This window comes from Lissotriton vulgaris, chromosome 11, assembly GCF_964263255.1.
Source record: "Lissotriton vulgaris chromosome 11, aLisVul1.2, whole genome shotgun sequence".
Classification (NCBI taxonomy): domain Eukaryota; kingdom Metazoa; phylum Chordata; class Amphibia; order Caudata; family Salamandridae; genus Lissotriton; species Lissotriton vulgaris.
This window is the reverse complement of record NC_141699.1, coordinates 1,107,261,554-1,107,289,414: the sequence shown is the minus strand read 5'-3', so window position 1 is coordinate 1,107,289,414 and position 27,861 is coordinate 1,107,261,554. Positions and strand designations below refer to the sequence as shown.

At 44.5% G+C, this 27,861-nt stretch overlaps 1 protein-coding gene across 1 annotated transcript in view; it reads right to left on the bottom strand.

The window, feature by feature from the left end:
* LOC147684249 (putative cation-transporting ATPase 13A4) overlaps window positions 1-25,587 on the bottom strand; it is a 276,452-nt gene extending 250,865 nt beyond the window's left edge. Inside the window, exons 1-2 of the mRNA XM_086944649.1 lie at window positions 25,184-25,587; window positions 1,943-2,116 (exon numbers count right to left, since the gene is read on the bottom strand). Of these exons, the coding sequence (XP_086800775.1) occupies window positions 1,943-2,116; window positions 25,184-25,360 (351 nt within the window). The 5' untranslated portion in view covers window positions 25,361-25,587. The remainder of the gene's footprint in view (window positions 1-1,942; window positions 2,117-25,183) is intronic.
* Between the last annotated feature and the right edge of the window lie 2,274 nt (window positions 25,588-27,861).

Here is a 27,861-nt window from a genome sequence, read left to right as displayed (position 1 = left end):
TGTGGAAAAGTGCTAAAATCCATGGGCGGAAGTGTGGAAACATCATTGCTCTAGGCCTTCCTCGGGCAAAGTAACGCTGCCGTGCATTACTCTAGATTTATTAAGCCATACAGAACCACGCAAGGCGGCTTTCCAAGGTTTGTGAAATCTCACTGAAGCAGGGGGGCTGCCGTGCGTCACTCAATGGCAACGCCAGGGCTTCAGAAATCTGGGCCTAATGTCCCGCTTGAGTAGGATGAAACTGCTTAAAAATCCTTCACAAAAATTTTCCTATCCACTTTTGTTACTCTAAAAGATCTAGATATTCCTCCATGAAGATGCAGTTCTACTAGTAATTACTAGGTGTCCCTATCGAGTCAGATGGAAAAGCATCAACATTCTGAAATAAAGCTGCAGTTCCACTGGTATTTACTAGGTGTCCATCACAAATAAATTACAAAAGCATCAACATTTCATACACAAATTTGCAGTGCATCTAGTCATTACAATGTGTTCCTCACATATCAAATGCAAAAGCACTGAAAATCTTATATCAACCCGCAGTTCAACTGGCTGCCACTAGGTGTCCCTTAGAGTGGATTGGAAATGCATTGAAATCCTTTCATGAAGCTGCAGTTCCACAAGTCCTGATAGATGTCCCCTCTTAGTCAAATGCAATAGCATTGAAATATTCTCATAAAGCTGCGGTTTCACCTGCTATTATAGATCCAGCTCGAATCAGAAGCACCTGCTTCAAATGGCCTGCACCAAGCTGAGGGGGTATGGCATTTGGATACACACTGCTGATAAGTTAAGTAGTTGTGCTTGTTTTTCATAGGATTATTTATTTGCCAAAGTTGGTTCATAATAATCAGTCCAAATTACGGATTTCTATTCATTTCTTGATTTTTTGGGGATCATAACCTACTATTTATTTAAGTACATTTTTCACTGGTACGTACAACACAATTAAACTGTTTATGTTTTAGTGAGAGGAATGTCTCACATGCTCCATGTAAGAGCATATAAGAGTTGGAAATTATGTTTTACCTCTCCCTTTAGGGGTAAAGAAATGGTAGTGCAGCCTTGTGGAGCTTTCTCTTGGGGTGAGTGGTGTTAATGTCAATAACAGTGCTGTGGGGGTTGTGACTTCAACATAAAGATCTGCACATATGCTCTAGCTATTCTAATTACTTGTTCTAATTTTCAGTAGGATAAATACATATACCAAAGCTGATAAATACATTTACCAAAGCTCTTTTGTAGGGAGGAATGAACATTGTAATGTATAATAAATGTCTTGAGAGTATTAAAAATAGTTGACATGACCCCACGATACATAAGGTCTATAAGTCATTGGAAAGAGCAAGCATCTAAGAATTTCTATTTTGGGGGAACAATTTTTTTAGGTGTATGTATAAGTGTTATAGTGAAAAACATAGTTACGCAAGTGAAAGTATCCAGTGGCTGAAGTGGGCTGGTCTTTTGCTGGGGTAGGAGGGAGTATAATTTCAATGACATGTCAACAGATCAACGATGATGGAGTGATAGACCCTAAATATGTATGTATGTCCTGTATGATATTTGTCTGGAAAAACTAAGGCTGACAAGACAGATAAAGCTGTTATAGGCCAAACCTAACAAAAGCACAAAACTGCAAAAAAAAAATGAACAACAGGCCACCTAAATCTACTTTCCAAAGATTTGGAACTATTTTGTGTCAAGATCAGATCTTCCTTAATTCTCTTGCAGTTCAGAAAGGACCAGAAAATCACGCCCATATACATGCTGCTTTGTGTAAATAATTCCTACCTTGTTCCAGTATCCTGACCCCAGCTTAGCTCTATGTTTGCACTCTGCAAAGTCTCATACATATATAGCATACATTCTATTGACCACGAAAGCCTTTTCTGTGTTGTCAACTTCGTCATCCAACCCAACTCAACAAACAAAGGTACTTTACCGTGTTCCTTAGTAATATTACATCAGCGTCTTTCAAGTTGGACGGCGTACAGTTCGCCCACACCTGCCACTCCGGCTTCAAGTAGAACAGAAGGAGAATGAAACCAAAGGACAGGATGTAACCAATGATGCACAACACCCTTCGGCATGGGTGTGTTTTGTATCCAAACATTTCCTGTGAAGTAAAGGAACAAACATGGAGTGATAAAGTAACTGCCTTTAATGAGGCACCTTCTTCCTCTTTGGTATGAACATTTCTGATCTCTGTGTAGTTGCACATTTTTTGAATTGCAAATACTTGCACCAGTGCATTTTTTCACCCTAAGTTATGAACTGTGCAACATTTGCAGCAGTTACTTGACTCCTGCATACGTTGAACCACATATACAGTAAAATAATAGCTTATTTGGCTGAAGTAGAAACCTTCAAATTAGAAATTAGATAATTTAACAAATGTGTTATTTTGTATGCTGAACTATGACAAATTAACCCCCTGAAATTACAGAGTTCTGAGCTAGAGTGTATTTCCTCAGATTCTGCTGACTGTACTTGATTATGAAAGACATAACTGTGTTTAAACTTGGGCGCTGAGGCCTGGGGATGTGCATGGGGAGTATACTATGGTACTGCTAGAGTCTTCCTACATCCATTACTAAAATCCAGATTAAAGCTGCCACTGCACCCACAATAAACATAGTGGCAGACGTCTGGTAAGGCAAAAGCAGGTTCTCCAGCAATCAGACACTGGATACAGAATATTTGTCTTGGCATCCTGTTCTCTACCTTTCAAGTGCACCCCTAGTATTATATGTAAAACCAGCAACTCTGTAGCGCAGGATTTTACTACCTCATCAGGATTTGACACAGTGTCAAAAAGTATGCCCTCAGCTCCACCCTACATAATCTGTGATGTACAGATGAGTCATCGCTTTCCAATTAGGTCAGCATATTATTTGCTCCTTTTTCACACCTATTCAATGCTCCACTGGCCGGGAGAAGCTGGAGAGAAAAAGGAAAAAAGTATTGAGGAATTTCAGGGAGGGAAAAGTTAACTTTCTAAAAGTTACCTGTCCTTAGTATTTATGAAAAATCTGAATTCACCATTGAATTATGTGTGTAATGTCTATTAAAACATTTTGTTTCATTATTTTCCCGGATAGTTCCATTCCTGAGCTACGATATTAGGATTTTAACTTGTGCTCTAGCTTTCTTCATAGGACAGCCAGGACTGCCACAGTGAAAAATTGCTTTTAGATGCTAGTCACTGTAAGGACATGTTAATATTACAACTCAATATCTTCTGCTTTTAAATACCATGCACACTGTCTTGTGGGCTACATGGCTTGCATAGGGGTGACTTATTAATAATGAAAATGGTCCTTTTTACCTGTTAAAAAAGTTTGTTTGACAGGTCAACATTTTTTACCCGGCTTCAGTCAGGCTACACAAGCTTTGGCTGAAGCAATGTCAATACTACAACTTTAGTAGATAGCACAATAGGTGCTTGTGCGAAATTGTTTTTTGTTTGGTGCTTGTGAAAAATTGTTTGTTGAGGAAGATGTGAGACTTTCTCAAGCAACAATCACAATTCCCATCAAAGTAAACAACTAAAGACACTAAATTAACCTATGCCTAACCCTCTTGTAGCATAGCAATAAAGCAGTCAGGCTTAACCAGAAGGAAATGTGTGAAGTAGATATGCAGCACGCAAACAGCAATAAAGTGAAAACAAACACAGTAAAAAATTTCCATACCAATTTTTTAAAAATGAGTACATTTCAAACAATGATTTGAGGTGAGGATGACAAATTGGTAGAATGGGAGATATGCCATTTTGAAGACTGAGGTAAAAAAAGTGCTTATGAGCACAAAGCGCCAACAGTGGTTATCTGGTCGGGACCGGACTGACACATGTTTAGGCCAACCACAGTGGAGTGCAGGCCGGATAGAGTTAGTCCAATGGACAAATGGATCTTCAATCCTGGGTATGGAGTTTTGGGCCATGCAGCCGTGTGACCAGACAGTGATGTTAGGTCCGGCATTGGTGATGCATCACACAGTGGTGGTTACAAAATGGCAGGGTTATGATGCAAGGTCTTGAAGCACAGATAGACCACCCAGTGGCGGTTCTAATGAGCTATTGGCTTGGGATGCAAGGTCCTGTAACAGAGAGGTGTCGCGCAGCAGCAGTTCCGATGATGTGTGTGTTTGTAATGGGAGGTACAGTGTTGGTGATGCATTGTGCAGCAGTGGTTCCGATCAGCTGCGGATCAGGATGCAAGTTCTTGTGTCGGAGATGCATCAGACATTGATGTTTCCAATGCTGGGCTACAAGGAGATACGTTGTGCTGCGTTGCTCAAATATGAATTTACCTTGAATAAACAAAGACAAGAGGCATTTGGCAAAATAGGAACAGTTGATTTATTCAACCAGTATGGCCGGGAGTACAGCATACATTTTTTGAAGTATCATAAAACAATTCATAGATCCTGTTTTGGGAGTCGAATGTTAGCGTTGTCATGAGGTCATCAAAATCTCCCATCTGTTGACAATCGCAGGCCGGTCGGAAGTTGCATAGAGACAACGAGGGCCAGCGGATAATGTGTCTACATATCCAGCATGAGGAGCATGTGATCACTGCATGTGTAGTGTGTGCTGTGTCCTGGTTGGTTAGGTATTCCTAACTTCATGTCGCATCTAACTTTATGGTGTTTTAGAAATGCTTTGTTCCAAGTAGAACCTCCTCTACATGTAATATTGCCTAAGGAAATGGAAGCGCTACGTTAGAGAGAAACCCTCGGCGCTGATCCAAGCCAAAATGTGTCCACTGCTGCAGAAGGGCATGTCAGGAACCGTCTTTGTGCCTTGGGCCCAGGTGGATAAGAAAGGGCTCACAACCACACTGCTGCCATTGATGGATGGGGCAGGGAAGCGGATATCATGCTTTGAGAAGAACAAAGCATGGATAAACCTAGAAAATAGGCGATGTCAAAAGTCTGCTAAGCAGTCTCATCAGAGAGCCGACTAACGGTGTTTGCCTGAGCCCGCATCCCAGCAGACTTGCTGACAAATACAGAGCATGACGGGGCTGCACTCAATTCATACAGGCACCCAATATCGACGGCCCTCTGGTAGTTTGGTGGGGCTCAATCAGGTTTAACTTAAGAGGCAATGTGTAAGTATTTGTGCAACAATAAACAGTGAAAACACAAAACCAAACATAATCCACACCATGTTACAAAACTATAGATTAATCTGATGAACAAAACAAGACCAAAATGTCAAAAATACAATAAGTAGTGCAGAATCTCTGCATAAAAAAAAATATCTTGAAATATAATGTTTAGAGTCATAAAGTGCAAACTGGAGCTATGCAGAAAGTGCCAGGTCCAACAAGGCCCATTAATAGACCACAGCCTTTCTTCTCCAAGTCATACCCACGCCCACCCAATTCTCCTCCCCAATCCGTCCGCACAAGATCACTTTGCTCTTCATTGCAGACTCTCCATCACACCCTGGAGTCCATCGTTATGTCTCCAAGCCCCAATCACTCCCACCTAATACATTCCCCACTCTTACCTCTCCGTCACACTCACTCCCCATCATGAATTCTTGATCCTTGATCTTCAAGCAGGGTCCCTAGACACTCTGGTGTCACAAGACTGTAGCAGTTTTTACCCTGCTGACCTGTGTCCCAAAAGCTCTGTCTGGACATATCAATGTGTCAGTTTTGAGTGCGTGGCAGGGCAAGGCAGGTGCGGTCAGGTTAAAGGAACTGCAAAGGTTTGTCTATTGCCTTGCTCCACTATCAAAGGCAGGATACTGTGTGTCAGCCCCTAGCCTATTAAACATCTGCCTTTGGTTGATAGAGGCTTGTAGCGGGCTCAGTAAGGCTGAGCAAGATGTATTGAGTTGGTCAATGTGCTTGTCAGATCTTAATCTGTCCCCAGGTATGCCATGATCAGCAGTAGCCCTTGAAATGGGCTTATTGTGGTATGACGGAGGTACAGGGATAACTACAACTCTTAGTCTGTCCATCAATCTATCTCAGACTATTCAATGGCAGGACGGCTAGGGTTGATTTTTTTTGTTTGTACAGCCCAAGACTTGGTGGAAGAGATAAAGTTCCCAGGATAACTTGCACTACCCTTGAGGAGGCTGTAGTATCCAAAAGCTTGTCTGATTTGTCTTATCCACATAACAAAAAATATATATATTTGCAAAGCCTATAGCACTTGACCCTAAAAGCTCAAGCCATTGGCTTTGCTAATGTTTTTTAAAGTGAGCGGTTCTGGGTGGTATGCAGTGGAAGAATACAACTCATCCAATCAGAACACCATGAGAGTGAAATACTGCTTGGAGAGACAAACACAAGACTAGGGAGGAAGGTAATCAAATTAAGGGTAGACAACTGAGTTACATAAGAAATCCATCCAATCTTGAGCAAAAGGCTGACCAAAATCTTGTAAAAAAACCAGCAGATGTCCCTTACATGTTAGTTAAGTGAATTTGAAAGAGCTTTGAAATGTCGCTTGGCCAAGGAAGATTCTAAAGCAGCCTATGGTGGGTCTCACCCTTTACTGGCCCCATCATTCCCTAGAAACACCAGCCCGCCTGTCAATCAACCCGTTATAGAACAGATCTGAAGATAAGTAGGAGTGACATGAAAGGCTGAGGTTGCGGGATGTGAGTTGTGCAATTCAGGCTCTGGCCCAGCCAGGATGTGCTGCTGCTGTGCGAAGGAATACAACAAGTCAAACAGCTCACAATCTATGACTAACTCTCATTTTTCTTCAGCTTCTGCAAAAATTCCTTCTGGTCAGTCCACAGCCCCAACAGCTTTCAGCTGATCTGGGTTTTCCTGGGCTACTCCTCTTGATATAACATCAACAAAGGACACAATGTGTTTAATTGTAAATCTATCTGTTGTTACCTGTCACTCTAGCACAAGAATTTTTATTTTAGTAGATAAGTGGCCACTGTAATTCTGGACATTGATGTTGTCTATTACTTCATTTAGTGATTACTGTGACGGAGTCCTGATGAAGGCCTTGCCGAAACTCGCGTAGTTTGACAACATGCCGCCAGTCTCTGAACATAATCACCAAATTGTTCTCTTTTGACCATTGATTTCAAAAACAAATTCTGAAACTAAGGAATGCCAATTTTGCATACATGTTTACATTACTGGTTTGACAATAATGATATGAAGTATGACAACTGGAAATAATTCTTCTGTGATAATATTTTATAAATGTGTAACACTTATGTATATTTATTGATATAAACATGTATTATGGAATCATTTTGATAGCTTCAAAAAAATAAAAGATAAAAATAAATGATATAACTATATACTGGCTTAATATTTGTCCTTATCATCAATACCAGTATGGTGTAAGTATAGAATCTCTCTGCCTACTTTAACTGTAATTCACCGTGCCCAGGGGTGTCTTTACATGTTACACTCCACAACCCCTACCTCCTCCAGGCAGAATTCTAGGTACAAGGTGCCTCTTCAGTCAGGTCTTCCCTTTTACCAAGTTTGGCCATCCTTAAATCAGGATTTCATCTACATTTTATAGCACTGAAGAAGAACAACAGGAGGCTATCCATATGTTCCTTGGTAAGCAGTTTCAGTGCCTGGTTGCCAGAAGATGTCAAGATTCCTTGATTGTGTTTTCTTGTTTGAGCAGGAGTCATAAATAGTTTTCCAGCAGGATCTTCTTCGGGTGGAGTCTTCCCATGTCCAAGAATTATCTGAGGAGGTGGTGGTGATTAGGGTGCCATATTTTTACTAGGGGTAGGCAGAATTCCGCAGGAGTTATCTAAAAACTCTGTGAGATTCTGCAGAGTTCCGCCTAATATCTATTGGGAACAACCCACACAGCCCTGGCATGTTTTCTTGATTTTTCTAGAAGCGCAATGGTCAGATTTCTAGACCGCCTTCTTTCAATCCTTTGGACCCAAATAGTTACCGACCCATTTCCAGTTTACCTATGCCTGCGAAGATCATAGAAAAAGTCATTAATATACAACTAGTCAAGCATATTCAATTCTACCATCTTCTGGACATCACTCAGTTTGGCTTCCGTAGCTGCCACAGTACGGAGACAGCTCTAATCAAAGCTACTGAGGAGATCAGGTTATCTCAAGATCAGGGAGGCAGAGCAGTCCTTATCCTACTCGATCTATCAGTGGCATTTGATACCGTTAATTATGGGTTTCTAACGGATCATTTAGCTAACATCGGGATTACTGGAACCACTTGGGAATGGCTTGATTCTTTCCTCCAATGCCAAGAACAGTCTGTTTGACTGGGCACATTTGTTTCAGAGCCTGATTCTCTGCATTGCAGGGTCCCTCCGGGGTTTTTGCTCAGTCCTACACTTTTTAATGTCTATGTCACTCCCTTTCCCTGGCCATTTTGTGACAGTATGCAGGTGGTCAATGTATGGATGTCTGATAACTGTTTTAACTCAATTCAGGATAGACTGAAGTCCTGCTCTTTGGAGGCCAATCCTCTTTCCTGACCCCTGCATGGTGACCACAAGATTTGGGTTCACTCCCTATTCCTGTTAGAAAAACCCATAATATGGGAGTCCAAATCAATGACCAATTGATATATACTGAACACCTTAATGCTGTCACTTCTGCAGCTTTTCTCAGGATGATAAAGAAGGTGCTACCTTTTATTTCCTCTAATCTCCAGAAAACGTTAGTCACATCCTTTCTGCTGTCTTAGTTAAACTATTGTGATGGTCTTTATCTCAATGCACACCAACCTGTACTCAACAAACTTCAAACCTGGCACAATGTGGCATCTTGTCTCCTGCCGAAAATCCCAAAACAACATCCAGAGCCCAAATCTATCAGTAAACTTCAGTGGCTGCACCTTAGACAAAGAGTTATCTTTAAAGCACTTTGCATTGCTTAAAAACATTACACGATTTAGGCCCTGATTTCCTAAGAAACAGTTTCAATTGGTACACTCTAAGCCGGACCTTAAGGTACGCATCAGCCACTGCCCCTGCAGGTAAGAGAGGTGGGACTGGATGGGGGAGATTTCCACAGACGACGACTAAGGAAAGTTAGTAATTTTTTTTATTTTCTCTCGTGGTCGTCTGTCGAATCCCCCCCAACCCCACCACCCAGGCCCCACCGCTCTTACCTGTACAGGCTGGGCTGCAGCTGCAGCCATTTCTGAACCAGTGCCTAGATTTAAACATGTGGCTTTGGGAGTCAGTAGCTTTGTGTTGAGAGCAATAAAGGCATGAAACACGCTTCACATGCTTTAATATGCATGGGAAGCATAGAACACGCTTCACATGCTTTAATATGCATGGGAAGCATAGAACACGCTTCCCATGCATATTAAACCCTTGCCCAATGCATTGTCTTTCAGGAATGCCCTGAAGACGTGGCTGTTTAGCACTGTTTAGGATCTCAGTTATTTTGAGGGTTCCTCTCTAGCGCGCTTATTGCCAGCACCAACACACTCGGGAAATTGAGCACTTTAGAAAACTAATTAACATAACTGGGCACCAAGGACATAGTCAATGTTCCAACTTGAATTAGGAACACAGTTGTACTGCAACCATTTCATAATCCACTAAGCAATATTCAAGCAAGATGTGTTTCAGGGAAATATCAATCCCATGAGACAAATAGGGATAGTTAGTGGAACCCCAAACACTGATTAATTAAAGAATTACACACACAACCACACTATAATACGAGGGATATTGTAGGAAATTACCATCTTTTGTGTGATGTCCTCCCCCCCAGTTGTTTGCCCTATCTGCTATCTGACTTCACCCCCGCTAACCAGCGGTAAAGTGCACATTCTTACCCTTTAAAAATGGTCACATTTAAATTCCTAGTTGGGACATTTAACTTGTCTAAAGTACCTAGTATGCGGGTTTGAAAGGGTATCCAAGGTCTGGAATTTAAATGCCCCTTTTGGACTTCAGCACTTAGTGTGCCATCCACTACAGTGGCAGTGCAAACTTGACTTCAGGCCTACCCTGTGTAGCCCAAATACTTCAGTGTAAAATTTGCAGTGTCACCTGTCAAATTAGCTCTTTAAGACAGAAAAAAACCTTCCTTTAAAATATTAATAAAGTTCTCCAGTGTAGTAATCTTTTTAATGTTTATAAAATGGACAACTTGATGATGAAATCTGATTTTTCATAAATATTAAGGAAAAGTAACTTTCAAAAGTTACCTTTTCTCTTCCTGAAGCTCCTGGGTGCTTCTCTGTATTTCACCAGCAGTATCTTTGTGGGTGATTACCCATGATAAGGTGTGGAAACTGCTCCCAGAGCATAGAAAAAAAGTATTAAGTGTGGTGGGGTGTTTTCTCTACCCTGACAGAAGATCCGTTGGGGAGTACTCAGGAACTTAGTTTAAAATGGGCCTCCCCTGCCATAACCAAATATTATGTGACACCTGGAAAGGCCCAAGCATTTATCCTCCCATTCAGGCAGTCATGACAGCCGGGTGGAGGCTGCCCTCAAAACAGGGTTGACTTGATCACAGAGGAGGGTACTGCTCACTACCCTCGGCAGATCTCCCCCGCAGAAGAGGAAAGGGGCTTCCCCATCTTGGATTTTAGGAGAGAAAGGCAATGTAAGATTGTTTGCAGTAGGGAAAAGAGGAACGTCTGCAAAAGTGGGTGGGTAACACCTGGGAATGATATATCTGGCCTTAAGTCCCAAGATAAAACCTCTGACTGGGACAAATCCGGTTGGTGTATCTGACCCAGTCTGTGACAGATCCTAACTGAGGTGGCTTGGTGGACGCAAACCGATGGGTTGGGATGCAGCTCTGTGTGATGGCCAGTGGGTGAGTAAGTAAGTAAGTAAGTAAAATGTATTTGATCAATTGTATGACCATAGCAAGATAACAAACAATTGAAAATCATAATTACAGAATATAATCAATTTCATCATAAAAGGAGAATTAAAAAAGGGGATAAATAGCAGCAATACGTTTAAAACCTGTTAAAACACAGTCCCTGAAATGTTTTTCCAAGCAAAGAAACATTAGTTACCATATTAATGATCACAATCAGATGCCTTTTTATAAGTACCTAAGGGGCCACAATTCATTATCACAATGTGCTACCTCAGCTGTTTTTCATAGCCTTCGCTCTCCTCCACCATGCATATAACAAGAATCCCGAGAGTGCAAAGACAAGCCATCTGGTCGGCTCTGTGTTCTCATGGCATCTGCTGACTTTCTCCATGATAGCAGACGACAAGCTGGTGCTATCCAAGTCCTACGCAGATCTATGTAGGCTGTGCAATAGAGAATGAGGTGACTGCTGGTCTCTATATCAGAGTGACACATAGGACATGTCAGCAGAAGTGAGTTTTGACCCAATTTGCTCTTTACAGAATTTAAAGGCAGAGTGCCATATCTGAATTGTAAAAACAGCATTCTAGCCTGGGGTGGTTCTACGTCATTAAGGAACATTTCAAAACTATGGGTAAGTTCTCTTTCAAGAAAGGCAGAGTTCAGTGTACCATGGGTATTCGAAGTTAAGATGCATTGGTCTTGATAATCCCAGAACCTCTTTTTCAGTGTAAGCACCCTCCCTTTCCTAATGCCTTCAGGGCAGTCCCAGAAAAAGCCCAAGCCAAGTTTGTAGAACCAATCTCGAATCCCTCCTAGCCATTTAATGGAGGATAGTTAGCTCTGTTAAGCAGCTTCAGAGAGGGACTTGAGAATTATTGTTCCAGATCCTAATCCAGAAGATTAACACCTTCAGAATTGCAAAATGGGCCATGGATCTGAGACCGAGGTTCAATCTCAGCGGTAGGAGAGGGGTGTTCATGGGTAAGTTTAAAATTATCCTAATTCATCTATTTTCCGCAAGTACTGGACCTTTTAGATTTTCTAGACCCCAAAGTTGTGCTCCATAGAGCGCTGCACCCAGCCCTTTAGCTCTATGGAGTTCTAGCAATGGGGATACTGGTCTGTATGGGGAAACTCTGGCCCTCTTGTTTATTGCACTATCTATATGTTGGAGTGTTAAAGTGCTCTTTTCTATCTGGTCCGGCCAGGCTACATTTTTGTTTATTCGATTCCCAAGATAATCAAAGGAGTTTACCCGCTCCAGGCATTGGGAGTTCAGAAGCAGCACCTCCTTAAGATGTTTATAGGGATTGAACTCCATGTATTTGGTCTTATTACAATTTATTGCAAGCCCCCTTGAGTTACAGGCCCCCTCTAATCTATTTACGAGGGTCTGGATTCCTCTTGGCGGTTTTGCAATCAGGAGGGTGTCATCCGCGAATAGCAAACAGGGGACTGTTCTGCCTGCCATTTTAGGAGGGTCACCATCACAGTTAAAGAGCTCACCTATGATTCCATTCACAAAAAGTGTGAATAGAGTAGGGGCCAGGACGCATCCCTGGCGGACACCTTTTTGGGTATTAATATTCCCCGTAAGCCCACACTTCGTGTTCCATCTGACCTTTGCAAAGTTGTTTTCATGCAAACGCACCAAGATGTTAAGTAGGTATAGTGGTAGGCCCATGTCTCTCAGGACAGAACACAGTTGGATTCTATTGATGGAATCGAAAGCTGTTTTTAAGTCCACGAACACAACATACAGGTGGCCTCTATTGATGATCACTTCCTTCCAGATGATCATAAGGAATCTGAGGACCTGATCCGTTAGGCTCGTGGACTCCCTGAAGCCCGCCTGTAGATCAGAAAGTAAATCTTTGTTCTACATCTATTGTTGGATTCTAACTAAAATGACCTTCCCAAAGATTTTTGGGGAAACATCAATGAGACTGATGGGTCTATAATTTTCAGGGGAGCCCTAATCTCCTTTTTTAAAAATGGGGATGATTTCAGCACCCTTCCAGGAAGGTGGGATCTCTCCCCCCTCCAAGATGGCGTTGAAAACTCTAGTTAATAAATAGTGCCCCCCAGATTTTAGGCTCTGCTCTGTACATGTCTCCGGGCAGTTTGTCCAACCCAGGGGCCTTCCCTTTCCGGATTGAATTTATGGCCAAGGTAGTCTCCTCAACAGTGAGGGATATATCCTCCATTGAGGGCGGGGAGAAGAGAACTTCCGACGGATCTATTCTTATTCCCCCCCCCCCAGAGCAGCATATAATCTCCCAAAATATTCCTCCCAGATTTGAGGCTGCTGTTGTTAAGCTACTAGAGCCTTTGGCCATTAAGTGGCAGAATTTTTGACTGTTTCCCATCTCTGAGGCTCCACAACATCTCTCCATTTGTCAGCCTCCCATTCTTTTCTTGCATTTTTCTGGCTAATAATGTAGTTTTTCCTGCTTGCTCTTATGTTATCTGGGCATTCAGTCTTTACCGCCTTCATAAGGATTTCCTTTGCCCGCCTACATGATACCAAGGCTTGGTGTATTTGCGAGGGAGGATGTTATCATTTATTTTGAAAAAAAAAGGTTTTATGGCATCATTTAGTTCCCCATAGACTTTCAAAGTGTCAGCCCTGTTCTCGTTTATTTGGGCGAGCTACACCCTTTTATACATTTTTGGAAGGGCTGCCTGGTCTAGGAGAATCATCGGCCATTTAACACTTCTCTCGTTATTACTTGTAATGACTGGGGCGTTATTTTGTAGTGTAGGGCCATAGAAATCCAACATATTATGCAATATTAAGAATAGAGTGTTATGGTCACTGTCGTCCCTGTCTATAACCATCATATCTTTGATGATCCCCCAGAGTTCTATATCGACCAGAAAATAGTTGATTCTGGATTTAGATACCCCTAGCTTAAAAGTAAACACGGCTCTCTTATCTGATTCAGTTCTACGATTACATGATCGTAGTAAATAATCAACATGATCGTAGTCTATAATCAAAGAGTTTACTTGCTGGGCTGCCCTGGTACACCTTTTTATTGATGGAATTTCCAGTTTAGGGATTCCTCTTGCTTGGTCCCCTTCTTCGATTAGCTCCTGGATATAGTCCACGGGCTCAAAGGTGAGGTTTAAGTCACCAGGGGCGGCCTTAGGCATGTGCACGCTGTGCACCTGCACAGGGCCACCAAATCCCAGGGGCCACCCCGCCAATGTATATCCTTAATATAATAATCCTCTGAGGATGGATACATATTTGCGTGGCGGCCCCTGGCAGGGATTTGGTGGCCCTATTCCACTTACAAACACCCTGACCCCCCCTCTTCACTGGCCTCCACGCTCCGCCCCACCCGGACCTCCTCTTCCGGGGACCCCTACCTACTCCCCTGAAGTCACCGGTGACTATTAGCCGGTGCTTCCCTCTATCTAAATCAAGATGATTCCCCAAGAGTGTGAGTGTTTCAGTGGGCCTATGTGGGGAGCTCAACCGGTTGTATACATTTATAATCTTCAGGGGGACACCCCCATTTGGGGGGATATTTCCATCCCAAAAGGCTGAGTATATCTCAAGCACTCCATCTATCAGCTTGTGGTACCAGCCTTAGAGAAGTGTGAGTGGACAGGTTAAATATTTTTTAGGTGCTGTCTTAACTGTGATGTGCAACTCGCAGGACACAAGAACAAAGGGCCACATGCATCAATGTAAGGTTTTGCGATTCCTTATTTACGAAAAATAGGGAATCGCAAATAAGGAATCGCAAAACGGGATGCATCAATTTAATCGTATAATTTTAGCGATTTGGTAAAAATCGCAATTTTTACCGAATCACAAATATTATGCGAATTCTAATTTGCGATTTCGTAATTCCCATTGATTCCTATGGGCCAAAAGGCCCATAGGAATCAATGGGAAGGCATTGACATTTTGCGAATTTCAATTAGCGATTCGCAAAATGTTAATGCATTCCATGGGTGCAGGGGGGGGGGTGTCCAAAGGACCCCCCCTGCACCCCTGAAATGTATTTTAAAGTGCATGTTTCACACACACATGTCCTAAGGACATGTGTGTCTGTAACATGACAGTGTTTAAAATGCTAATTTGAGCATTTTAATCGTTTTTCGCAAATTACCACGAGGTTCACCCTCGTGGTAATTTGCACTCCCCTAATTGCGAATTCGCAATTTTAAAAGCAATCGTGCATTGCTTTTAATTAATCGCAAATTTGGGATTCCTTAAAAGCAATCGCATTTTTGGAATTCGCTAAAAATAGCGATTTTCCCAAAAATGTTTGATGCATCCCAAAAACCTATTTAGGAATCGCAAACGGCCGAATTTACCGATTCGCACCGTTTGCACTTCCTAAATAGGTTGATGCATGTGCCCCAAAGCACGCACAGGATTTAGAGCACGGGAAGAAAGAAGCTGAAACAATATGCTGTGGGTTGCGGTCAGGGGAGGGAAGGGCAAAGTAAATATGGGAGAAATGATAAACAAGTGCAAAGAAAAAATATAAGGTAGAAGCAAATAGAATGACAACGTGAAAGGAAGAAAAGATGAATGTAAAGAAAGAAAAGTGATGGGAATAAATAAATGGGGAAGGAAAGGCTGGTAGGAAAAAAATAATAAGGGAGAAATTGAAAGAACAGAAAAGAGAAAGAAAGAAAGAATTAATGCAGGAATACCAAGTTTGGTGGCTTTGTGCTCTAAAGACCACTATAGGGGCCTGTCCTCGACCTCATGGTCACAGCTTTAAATCCCTGTGGGTCCTCTCAGCCTTTCATCCTTCTGAGGTCGATGAAAGGAGTACCATTAACAATAGACATCTATTATTCAGCGCCAAGATACCCTCAGGTGCACTTTACAAATAAACCTGTTCTGTTATCGTGAATTGGGGGAAACATAGCAGAGTTCAGATGGCAAGCTTCCCTTCCTCGCAGGGATATCGATGAAAGTGGGCGATGTTTTCTTTCTACTCCCGTCCTGGAATCCATAGAAACTCGTCCTTAATAAACAAGCACAAGCATAACTCAGAGTGTGCTTGAAGTCTGTCTTTGCCTTATCTCTTGGAAGTCTGCTCAGTGTACTTCGGTCCGCGAGGGCTTTTGAGGGGGGGGAGGGGGATGGGGAGTCTCTCTAGGGAGTGATGCAGTGTGGGTTATGGGGCGAGGTGGGGTCAGCTCTCCTGGGAGTGATGCTGTGTGGTTGGAAAGAAGTGTTGTGTCCATTTGAGAGAGGATGCCCACAAACATGCCAGTTTTAGAACTGCCCCACCCACCGGGCATTAACCTGACGTGACCTGGATTTTATACGATTGCCTTGGCACAAACTGTGAACTGTAAATCACAGCAGACAAACGCAGCCAGAAATAAGGTCAAAGTTCGTGCATGCAACACAAGGCAAAGTCCATTGCTAGCCTTCAGTGTTCCTACATTACAGCAGGTCAATGAAAATATAATGTCTGTTATCAAACTTATTTGATGCCCACAATGTTTCCACTTCGTGAATGTGTGCGGGTTGACTTTTTTGTATAAATGAAGATAACTGGAAAAAAGGAAATGTGGAACTTTCTCCCTAAAATTGTGTCATAAGACTAAATACTGCATCAAAAAGTTGGTTTTATAGGTTCTTTTTATCCTACAGAACTTAGGGGCATATTATCAAGGTTTTTATCTCCGCTTTTTTGGCTTTAAAAGCCAAGAAAGCGGAGATAAAATTATCTCCTTATTACCTAGCTGTCTCTAACACCAGTTAGCGACAGCTAGTAGGAGATAGCGACCATCTTGGGCCCCACTTTGCATGTCAGTGATATTTAACACTAATGACATGCAAAGTGGGCGTGCCAAGATGTTAGCGACTGATAACAGTCGCTAACATCGCTATCTCCTATTACAAACTTTTGGAGATATTCGCGCTAAGCTCGAATATCTCCAAAAGCTAACACCTGCCCTGAGCAGTTCTTAGCCATGTTATCCAATGGGAGGTGGATAACATGGCTAAGAGCATTAGCTCGGTAATGCATGAATATCGCTGACTTTTCAGCGATATTCATGCATTGCGGCGATTTTTATCGCATTTGCGATAAACCTTGGTAATACCAATGTTTATTTGCGGTAAAAATCGGCGCAGCTCAGAGGTAAATTTTTGTCTCTAACCAAGCAATAGAGATAATTATCGCTATTGCTTGGTAATATGCCCCTTAATTTTAACAATTTTATTTACCCATCTTTATGTATTTTTTAGACATCACCATAGTCCTGAAATAAGCAACATTTTCCGAAAACAAATCTCAAAGGTTGCAGTATTTTGGGTGCTAATGTATGTATTTAGCAAGACCTCAACTGTCCTGGTCAATTAAAGATTTGAAACTAAAATATAAAAAAGATTGAAGACTTTTAGGACCGAAGACTGTCCTGGTCAAGAGGTCTAAGTGCTTTGTAGACCTTCCCAGGATACCTCTGGAAAAGACCCACTTTCCCAAAGCATGCTGGGCTAGAGACTGAATAGTGGAGAGTGGTATTTCCAATGGGTGTGAGGAGTTTCAAGGCCTCTGAGCTCACAACACTGAGCATTTAAAAAATAAACTATGAGCAGCTATGCAAAGAAAGCAGATATTCATAGATGTCTTGTTTAAAACAAGCACTGGCAAATCCAGAGTGTCTGGCAATTCTTGTTTCGTTTTGTTATGGTTTTAGCAAAACTTTATTGTTCAGGAAGCTGCTGGGCCCTCATCAACCTAAATAAGAACGTCAGCTAAAGGGAAAAATGTTGGTGTGGCCTCAAAAAAGCACACATTGGCCTAGTACTCCCAGGCAATGAAGGGGATTACTTTTGGGTCATATCAGCAAGGGCCGGAGAAAATGATCTCTCAGCGCACATAGCGCGAGGATAATTATCGCCGGCTAACACTGAATTTTATCGCTGAGATAGCGTGCTATCAGCAACGCTTATCTCAACAGCGATAAAATTCCAGGCGCAAGCTGCCATATGTGCGATTATTGTTGGAAATCAATCAATCAATCAATCAATCATTGACACTTATATAGCGCGCTACCTACCCGTAGGGTCTCAAGGCGCTGGGGGGGGGGGGGGGGGGGGGGGGGGGGGGGGCGCTACTGCTCGAACAGCCAGGTCTTCAGCTTCTTCCTGAAGGAGAGGTGGTCTTGGATCAGGCGCAGGTCGGGTGGGAGGGAGTTCCAGGTCTTGGCGGCCAGGTAGGAGAAGGACCTTCCTCCCGTAGTCGCTCTTCGGATGCGGGGGACGGCGGCGAGGGCGTGGTTGGCTGATCGGAGGTGGCGTTTGGGAGCGTAGAAGTTGATTCGGCTGTTGAGGTAGCTCGGGCCCTGGTCGTGTAGGGCTTTGTGTGCGTGGGTGAGGAGGCGGAAGGTGATTCTTTTGTTGACGGGGAGCCAGTGAAGGTCTCTCAGATGTCCGGTGATGTGGCTGGTTCGTGGGATGTCGAGGATGAGTCTGGCTGAGGCGTTCTGGATCCGCTGGAGTCTCTTCTGGAGCTTGGCGGTGGTACCGGCGTAGAGGGCGTTGCCGTAGTCCAGTCGGCTGGTGACGAGGGCCTGGGTGACGGTCTTCCTGGTCTCGGTGGGGATCCACCAGAAGATCTTCCGTAGCATGCGTAGGATGTTGAAGCACGCCGAGGAGACGTTGTTGACTTGCCTGGTCATGGAGAGGGAGGAGTCCAGGATGAAGCCCAGGTTGCGTGCATGGTCTGTCGGTTTGGGTGCGGTGCCCAGGGCGGGGGGCCACCAGGAGTCGTCCCAGGCGGAGGGTGAAGAGCCCAGGATGAGGACCTCCGTCTTGTCAGCGTTCAGTTTCAGGCAGCTGGTCGTCATCCACTCGGCTACCTCTTTCATCCCTTTGTGCATGTTGGCTCTGGCGGAGGCGGGGTCGTTGGTCAGGGAGAGGATCAGCTGGGTGTCGTCGGCGTAGGAGATTATGCTGAGGTTGTGTTTGCGTACGATGGCCGCGAGGGGGCTCATGTAGACGTTGAAGAGGGTGGGGCTCAGAGATGACCCTTGAGGGACGCCGCAGATGACTTCGGAGGCCTCTGACTTGTACGGTGGTAGGCGGACTCTCTGTGTTCTTCCGTCGAGGATAATCGCACAACTTATGGCAATAGCTTGATGATAGGGCAGGGCAGACTCAGCCATGATATCCACCTTCCGTTGGATATCATGGCCAAGTCAGACTGCAAGCAGGCGTTAGGAAAGTAGCGCTAACCGCGGTTAGGGCTACTTTTCATATCACTATGCATGTTATCGTGCAGCTTGATAATTGGAGAAATGTCAGTTAGCAACATTTCTCCTGTTATTTTGGGAAGAAACGCCCACTTTGCATCTCATTAGAGATTCAAAGCTGGGCATTGAGGGAAAGGGTGCTAAGGTAAGGATTCACGTGATAGCGTGACCTTGCTGATAGGGCGTTAAGATTATCACCGCTTTAGTGGCAAAAAGTACCGCTAAAGTGTCGATAATGCCCTTGATGATATGCCCCTTTGTGTTTTGATGTGAAACTGCAGCTGGCTGTGTGTCATTGTGAAGTCAGCCAATTGCTGAAGTGGGCTGACACATTGCCCCTTGATGCATGCTAGTGGGGGTGGAGGAAAAATGTGAAAAAGAGCGAGAGAGATGATCGAAGGAAAGAAAAGGGAGGGAAGGAGGAAAGAGGGAAGGAAATTGAAGGAAGGAAAGAAGCAGAGAAGGAAGGAAAAAGAGAGATAGAAGGAAAGAGAGGAAGAAGGAAAAAAGTAATGAAGGAAGGAGAGAGAAGGAAGGTACGAAAGGAGGAGAGAAGTTAGGAATGAGAAGGAAGAAGGAAAGAAGGACAGAAAGAAAGAAAGAATCACTTGCCTTTGCAATCTTTGCAAGAAACAGTTTAGCCGAGGAACGCAAAAACAGACCTTATTCGAGATATAAGGAATGAGGAAGCACATGCATCCGGTCCATTCGAGGCAGCTGTCACAAGCAGAGTGCAAACACAACAGGAGAAGGTCCTTATTGTTCACATCCAGCATGGCCATCTGTTGGACCTGGGGACCGGGCCCCTTTAGTGGTAGTGAAGCGACAAAAGCACCTAAATACCCGACACCAGCACACGGCTACCTATTGTCGCCAGTGGTTGTCGCGGGCAGAAGATGTGTCTGCCAGAAATGAGCTGGTGGTGAACACAGGGTGCTACTAGAGGAAAAGGTTTTCTTCTGTCCAATCTCCAGGTTCAGATGCACTTTGAGATGAACCTCAAAATATTTAACCCCCCTCCCAAATAAAAGTAGTTAAAAAAAATTCCAAAAAGTAAAAATAGAAATATTTGTCATGTCTCTTGCTTTATGTTAGAGTATAATTCTAGTGTGCTCTAGCAGTCTACGCATAACAATAAAACGTAAGTCTGCTGTTATGAGTCTAAGTGAAATGCAAACACTTATACCAATACATTTGTGTTATAGACACAAAGATTTTAAATCAGGTTTGCCTAACATTTTCAACGCAAACCTGATGGAAAATCCAGGTTAGTGCTGGTTTGTAATCAAAAGAAATGTAGTGCGATGCGTTAGCATGTTTTATTTTGAATCAAGAGGGCATTCCACGGGCGGTTTGTGGCCCTTCTCATGCATCCACCATGCATGTTGGTGCTATTGATTTGCACCAGAGTCCCACGCCTCTGTGAGGCTGGCATGATAAAGACAAATTATTTTGTTTTCTCTTTGTTTTTTCCTCTTTCCTTTCGTGCTGCAATCTGCAGCATGCATATAAATTTAAATTGCATTATAGCACAGTTTTTGTGCAGAGAGGGACTCCTTCTGGGACAAAAGCTGTCCTGAGCAGCCACAGAGGCCCTTCCACTGTGCTGCAAGGATCAGGACTTGGGTGTCTGGAGAGAGTGGGCTCATCATGAAGACTTCTGTACAAAACCAAGGCTGTTCGTAGCAAGGGCTCGGCCACCCACATCTCATTAGTTGCTCATGAGAGGGTGATATCCACAAAGGTTCCGATACGGAGCGAACACGTAGTGTGCGTAGTAGGGGCTTAGCCACCAGAAGGAGCTTGACTCTCTTAAGGAAAGTGGGCTTTCCATAACCTGTGCCCAATAGAGACGTTTCAAGTCAAGGTCAAAGTGTGCTCTGGCCCAGGGCCTCAGCCTTTGAGGGGGCCTCCTGATAGAGCCAGCTCTGTACTGCGAAGAGTTTTGCCCTGATGACCATGAATAATTCTTAAACACATCGTTTTAAATACTGTTTTAATGTATTTATTTTAATGTGGGTGGTGTGTAAAAGTCTATTACAGATATTTTGCAGAGAAATGTTTTGTTTATGATTCATGCAATATCCATTAAAAAAAAAGTCCTTTTATATCAAAACAAAACTTTACATATGAGAAATGGGAGGGTGTCACAGAGTTTTTTTTTAGCAGTGATATTAGTGAGCTGCTGCTGTGTTAAAATATTGGAAACACAAGTCACTATCCCTGAATATCAGGTGTAAACATATTAAGAACGTGTGCCAGTGCACTGCCAGTGACGTAGCCAAAGATGACATAAAAGATCCGAAACTGGATCATAAATTCAAACAGGGGTCCCCAAAATATGTTTTGTCCAGGGCCCCTAAAATACGATTGGCCCAGGGCCCCCAAACAAAATCCTTAAGATGTCCCTGTGCCCAACAGGAGCTTATTTTGTATTTATTGTTTATGGTCTATGGTACTTCTAGCGTAGACCCCCTGTGTGCTCCCTCGGGAGGCCCAAAGGGACCACAAGGACCACTCAGGGGCTGTACTAGCTCCTGTGGGAAAATACATTTTTGTAGCCCTGGGGTGGTCCCTCAAGTAACCCACAACTATAAGGAGGATACAACTCTAACCCCTTATGTCTTATTTATTTTTTAAAGTTTAAGGACTCGGTTCCCATGCTCAATAATTGCAGCTGTAACATCTCTTTTTACTGTTGCAACCTGCCCATTGCTCTCCCTACATGGACAAACAAAACCCTGTCAGGCAATCAGACAGTTCTATTTTTCCGATTGGATGTACTGCAGGACTCTGCAGGACCAACTGTCAATATATCACTAAAGAACTTTCATTTCTCAAAACCCACTGAAAAGATTTACACCAAATCACAAAAGCACTACAGATCCAGCTTTCTGCCCAATTTGGTGTAATTCTGTTCAGATTTTTTTTTTCTAAAACACGTATTAAAATTCCTATGACTAAGTGCATGGGAAAAGAGGTTTTGGAACTCTCCTTGTTCTCAGCCTCTGCTTGGAGGATTACCCCAGAACTTTCCAAGTCTACCCTAATTATAATTACTCAGTGGTAACACTCACGGCATATCACCCGTGAGGGTCTCAAGGCACGGGGGTTGCGAATACCAACGTAATGTTAGAATTACTTTTTGACATGTCTAAAGTCATTCTACCACTATGATGGTATTAATTGAATGACCCTGAGCAGGTACACAATTACCAAAGGTGCAGAGATTATTCATTGTTTAACCACTGTTGCCAACAAGAATCCCATAGTATTTATTTTATTTTTGTGCTAAAGGGAGAATATATGGTTTTCACAAAATGGCGCTTGTCCGGTGACAAAGGCTGTTGAACAGCCGAAACGCGTCCTGTCCAAAGTTGCCTGATAAAATAAACAGGTGTTGATTTCTTTACGTCTCAGAGTGCCACTTGTTTCTGAGATTGGGTAAGGCTTTCTGTGGCATTTTGCAGGCACTAGTGGTAGCGGTTTCCACGTGCACCACTGCAGTTGAGAGCTGGACACGGCAGGGTTGGCCACGAGGTGGGTGATGGAAGACTGCAATAATGCTTGGCAGATCGGATTGCACCAAGATGGGAAAGAGACATGTTGGAAAGTGTTAAGTAGGGACCTATCACTAGTTATAAGACAGCAAACACAATAAAAGGTTCACTCAAGGTCTCAATAAATTATTCCCTTCCTCAACCCTTGGTAGCTGGCTGTGAGCAGGTAGGCTTAAATTAGTAGACAGGTGTGTAAAACATTCAAACAACTCATACATTAACTAAGACAGAACACACAATAAAAATCCAACACTAATTTATAAAATTAGGTTCTATTTGTATGGACAAATAGACACCAAAAGAGAAAAAAATCCAATGTAGGAAACCGGAAATATGTTACTTTTTTTAAATAAAGACTTTCTACTGCTTAAAAACCTAAAGTTTCTACTTGGGACATCTGGTCACGCTTAACCAAGAAAAAGTCAAAGTTTGAGGCCAACTACAATTGAGTGAGGGTCAGATACACTAAGCAGGAGGCCTCGGTCAAAATGTTAACTTTGCATTTATAAACCTTTTCAGCGTTTTTTCTCTCATTGTCAAGCACATCCTGGTGGATTCCCGTTAATGTTGTCTGCTTGGTCAAGTGCTAACCCTCAGTCAACTCCTGGGAGCATAGCAGGAGCTCCCGAGCTTTCAGCGGGATGAACCTCAAATCCAGGTTGGATCCTGGTCGACATCTACAGCTTGACTCTCGATGACCGGCCGGTCAACTTATGGAGCTTTTTACCAAAGTTGCTCCAAACTTCTGAAGCTTCTTCCTGAAATTATTCTTGTGAATTCAGAGCATCCAAAACACCACTCCAGGGGTCTAGAAGCTCTGGGATGGTCCTTTGGATGTTCTGACTACATTTCCCACAATGTTGGTGTTCAGAGTTTATTAGTTTATCAGCGTTAGGACACTCTTGGGTAATCAATTGCTCACTCTACAAAACCATTGGTAAATAAATAAACAAAATCAGTAATGCATTGACGTATCCTTCTAAAACACGGTTCAGTGATCTGCGCGGTGCGCTCTTTGCAGCAGGCACATTAACCCTCAGTACTACTTGATGATGAGACAAAACCCCGATCTCTCTCCAGCAAGAGCATTGATCACCAGAGTTATCCTCACATTTTAATTATTGCCTAAAATCTTCTGGACACACAAGGAACTCTGCAGTAGGTGATTTTAAGCCCAGAATTAATTTCTAAACACAGCCCCCCCCCCCCCAAACTTAGCAACGGGTGCTGCTACACCGGTCGCACAGCCCTGAAACCGGCACCGACTAAAAATAGCATCTCAGACATCCGAGTAAAGAATTCTTCAGCCCACCGTCATTTAAATAAATTGCTCAAAAGATGAATCTTGCTTTTCCTTATCTGATTTATCCTTTCTGGCTTGGTGGTATGGGGTTTGTCACAACCACAGACTAGACACAGCATACCTATACGCTGTGTCTCTTGCTATAAAGCGTTCACAATTATGGTCCGAGTTACAACATTTCTTGAGTGTCACGCCAACACTTCCCATGCGCGTGCCAGCTCTGCACAAGAAGTCTTAACACCTTTCTCATATCAGTATGTTGGATTATAGTGGTTAGTAATATGTTTTTTTAATAAGTTACCGGAACTGTTTCATGAACCTGCATTGATGACCTAACCATGACTTCATGTAAACCCTTATGATCCCTTATCATTTTATATGCTTACTTTTTGTTCTATTTTACTTATCTTGTTTCTTTTCTTTCCTGTTGATTATACCTTAATAAACTTTACTTTACGAAACTTAAAAAAGATGAATCTTGTTTTTCGGGAATGGCACCCTAAAGACAACGGTTAAGGTTACCAGCTGACTCCACGTCCTCACCATGAAACATCATGTTTCAGTGTTGGGTTTTCAATACAATCTGGTGCATTCTGGGAGCGGTAGTCGTGTTCATTTCAAATGAAACAATTGGACTACAGCGTCTGAAAGCAAGCCTTTCTAAATGGAATCAGGGACCGGATAACGAGGTACCTGCTGACATGGAGTCATTTGGCACCCTTACAGTTCATTCAAAGTCGTACAATGATTCCCTTGGGGGCGGGGGGATAACCATTTTTGTTCCTATATAACGTAATTGGGAATGTTGCCTAAATGCAAGCCCACTCTTGTGAATCTCTTCCCAAATTAAAGTAATATTTAGAGAGGGCATTTTTTTTAGATCATCAACACATCATTATTTTTCCCTGTGCTTCTTTCCATGCCATTTATGTCAGCGCTTAGAAATAGGCTGGATGCACGTTTTCAAGCGCTACATGAAAATAACTTTAGCATGTCACTGACCCTGGAATTGTGTGGCACTCAGCTCGTGATCGAGGGGTGGGGTGGGGGGCAATGAAAATGAACTGCAACAGTGGGCGCCCCCTAGCAGAGCCGTCCCAGGGCATCTGTGGAAACAGGTAAAACCTGTAAAGAATGTTCTAGCGCCAAGAGAGGCAGAGAGGGTGACACAGCGCCTAGACTCCGGCGCCAAGAGAGGCAGAGAGGGTGACACAGCGCCTAGACTCCGGCAGAGAGGGTGACACAGCGCCCAGACTCCGCTTTTACCATCTCGTTCTCCTCCCCTTGGTTGAGCAAGGCATGGCGGTGCTTCTCGGGGTCCCTCTCCATCCCGGGGGTGCAGCTGCCCTCTCCCCGCTGCCTGGCAGGAACCGGGCTCAGAATCCGCGTCTCTTCGTCCCCTCCGCCGGGGTTAATGAGTGTCCTTCCGCAATCCCGGCTCATTTTTATATCTCGAGCTCACACCGTCCTAATTACAGGCAACTCCTGGCGCTTCCAACTCCTCCCAAGACGCAGGGCTCCTCCACTCCCTGTGTGTGCGTCTTGCAGGAGCCCTGTGCCTGTAGAGGGAGCCCTGTGTGTACCTGAGCCCTGTGTGTGTCAGAGCCCCGTGTGCGCCTGCGGAGGGACCCCTGTGTGTATCTGAGCCCTATGTGTACCTAAGCCCAGTCTGCGCCGGAGCCCTGTATGTGCCTGTAGAGTGAGTCCTGTGTGTGTCACAGCCCTGTGTGTACCTGAGCCCTGTGTGCGCCTGTGGAGGGAGCCTTGGGCGCCCTGTATGTGCCTGTGACAGAGCCCTGTGGGTGCCTTTAGACGGAGCCCTGTGTGTACCCAAGCCCTGTGTGCGCCTGTAGAGGGACCCTGTGTGCCCCTGCTGGAGGGAGTCCTGGGCACTTTGTATGTGCCTGTGGCAGAGCCCTGTGTGTGCCTGTAGAGGGAGACCTGTGTGCACCTGAGCCCTGTGTGCGCCTGTGGAGGGACCCCTGTGTGTACTTCGAGCCCTGGGTGCGTCTGTGGAGGGAGTCCTTGGAGCACTACACGTGCCTGTGACAGAGCCCTGTGCGTGTCTTTAGACGGAGCCCTGTGTGTACTTGAGCTCTGTGTGCGCCTTTGGAGGGGATCCTGTGCGTGCCAGCAACAGAGCCCTGTGTGCACCTATGGAGGGGTTCTGTGTGGGCATGTAGAGGGAGCCCTGTGCGTGCGTCTAGTTAGAGACCGAAGTATGTTTTATTTCAGGAGTTCTGTGTGTGCCTATATACCGGGTGCCCTGATTGTGCCTGTAGAGGGGGGCCCTCTCTGTGCCTGTAGAGGGGGGCCCTGTGGGTGCCTATAGAGGGTACCCTGATTGTGCCTGTAGAGGGGGCCTTCTCTGTGCCTGTAGAGGGGGGCCCTGTGGGTGCCTATTGAGGGTGCCCTGATTGTGCCTGTAGAGGGGGGCCCTGAGCCCTGAGTGCATCTGGCGGGTGCGCCCTAGCCAGGAGCACACCTGATCTCTGTAAGGAAACAGGAGCCTCGAACCCCCAGAGCACAGGGTGTGCACTTTCACTCTTATAGGGCTCACCACAGGGTGGGCGTCGGTCTAGCGCCAAGAGAGTCTTCCACCAATGAGAAGGAGGCCGCTCTGTTGTACATGTGGTGGCCGTGGGCGCTAGAGGATTCTGGGTAGAATTGGTGCCTGTGGCCCTGTCAGTGGCACACTGGAGCCCTGGGCAAAAGTTTCACAAGCTGGTGCATAATATGTGCCAGGGCTGGGGGTGTTAATGACGTGGAGTCAGGTGGCAACCTTTATCAGGGCCACACTGGCACCCATCGAAAGCCTCTCCCTGCCACCCCAGGGCAGGAAAACCTGTTATTAATGGACTGTGGGGGGGAGTTGAGCCCACGAACTGTGACCGGGAGAGCGGGGTAAGATCTGTGATAACTTGCCCCGGCCCCCGCTTACCCCCCCCCCCCCCCCCCCCCCACTGCCCCCCCAGCACCCCTCCAGCATCTCTTCCCCTCACCTGATGATTTAAAGATTGTTTTACACCGAGTGTAAAGAGCGTCCAACTCCCACAGGTTCACGTGTAAACAGCTCACTCCATCAAGGTGTTTTTCATTGCATTCTGGGACTTACAGTTCAGAATTTATAATCAGGACTACATATCCCAGACTGCAAGACAAATACCTGGACTGCATGGGCTCCTCCCACATGGATCTGGGACACATGAGGGTCTCAGGCTGTGGTACATTCGCAGCTAAAGGAGCTGATTGTCAGCAGGTATCAGTGCCCTGGCCTTGTGTTAACTCTGCTTTGTGTGCACAGGGGCCCTGGGTCACTGCAGATGAACCTATTGACCCAGGGTGTCTGCAAACAAGATCTGTGAGAGAGAAGCCCCGGAGTGAAGCATCACACCCCCGAAGTCAGGAGACGGTGATGCATAATGTGCCCGGATATTTGCATCACCTGTGGATTCAAGCCCTTCCCGCTAACCTCCACCCATCTTGGCAAACAACTGTTTATGACTCTGTTATGTTTCATATAGGTACCCTAATATAGGCCCAGGTAACATCATACCTTTCACCTACATCACCACCCCTACACTACGCAGTAACAAGCCTTTTAGGATTGAACCCTTACCTAGTTCTAGTCCTGGGCGCAGAAGGAGGGTTTCCCTGAACAATGGCGTTCAAGGAGCCCTTCCTTAGACTGACGCAGTATGAATGAATATTCATAAGGGTTCTTGGAAACCAGGCAGGGGGCCACACCTCCTGCATAATATCTATGTACACAGTTCATTCCATACATCATCCTCAACCCAACAATGGCTAACACAAGAAACAAGGACAAAGGAACCTTAGATACTTTCTGTATAAATACAGCTCCTCGTGCTAGTGTTAGCTGGAGGGAACCGAGACTTCAAGTCCAACACACTGCCCAGAGACGCTGAGGCTCCTGCATGCAG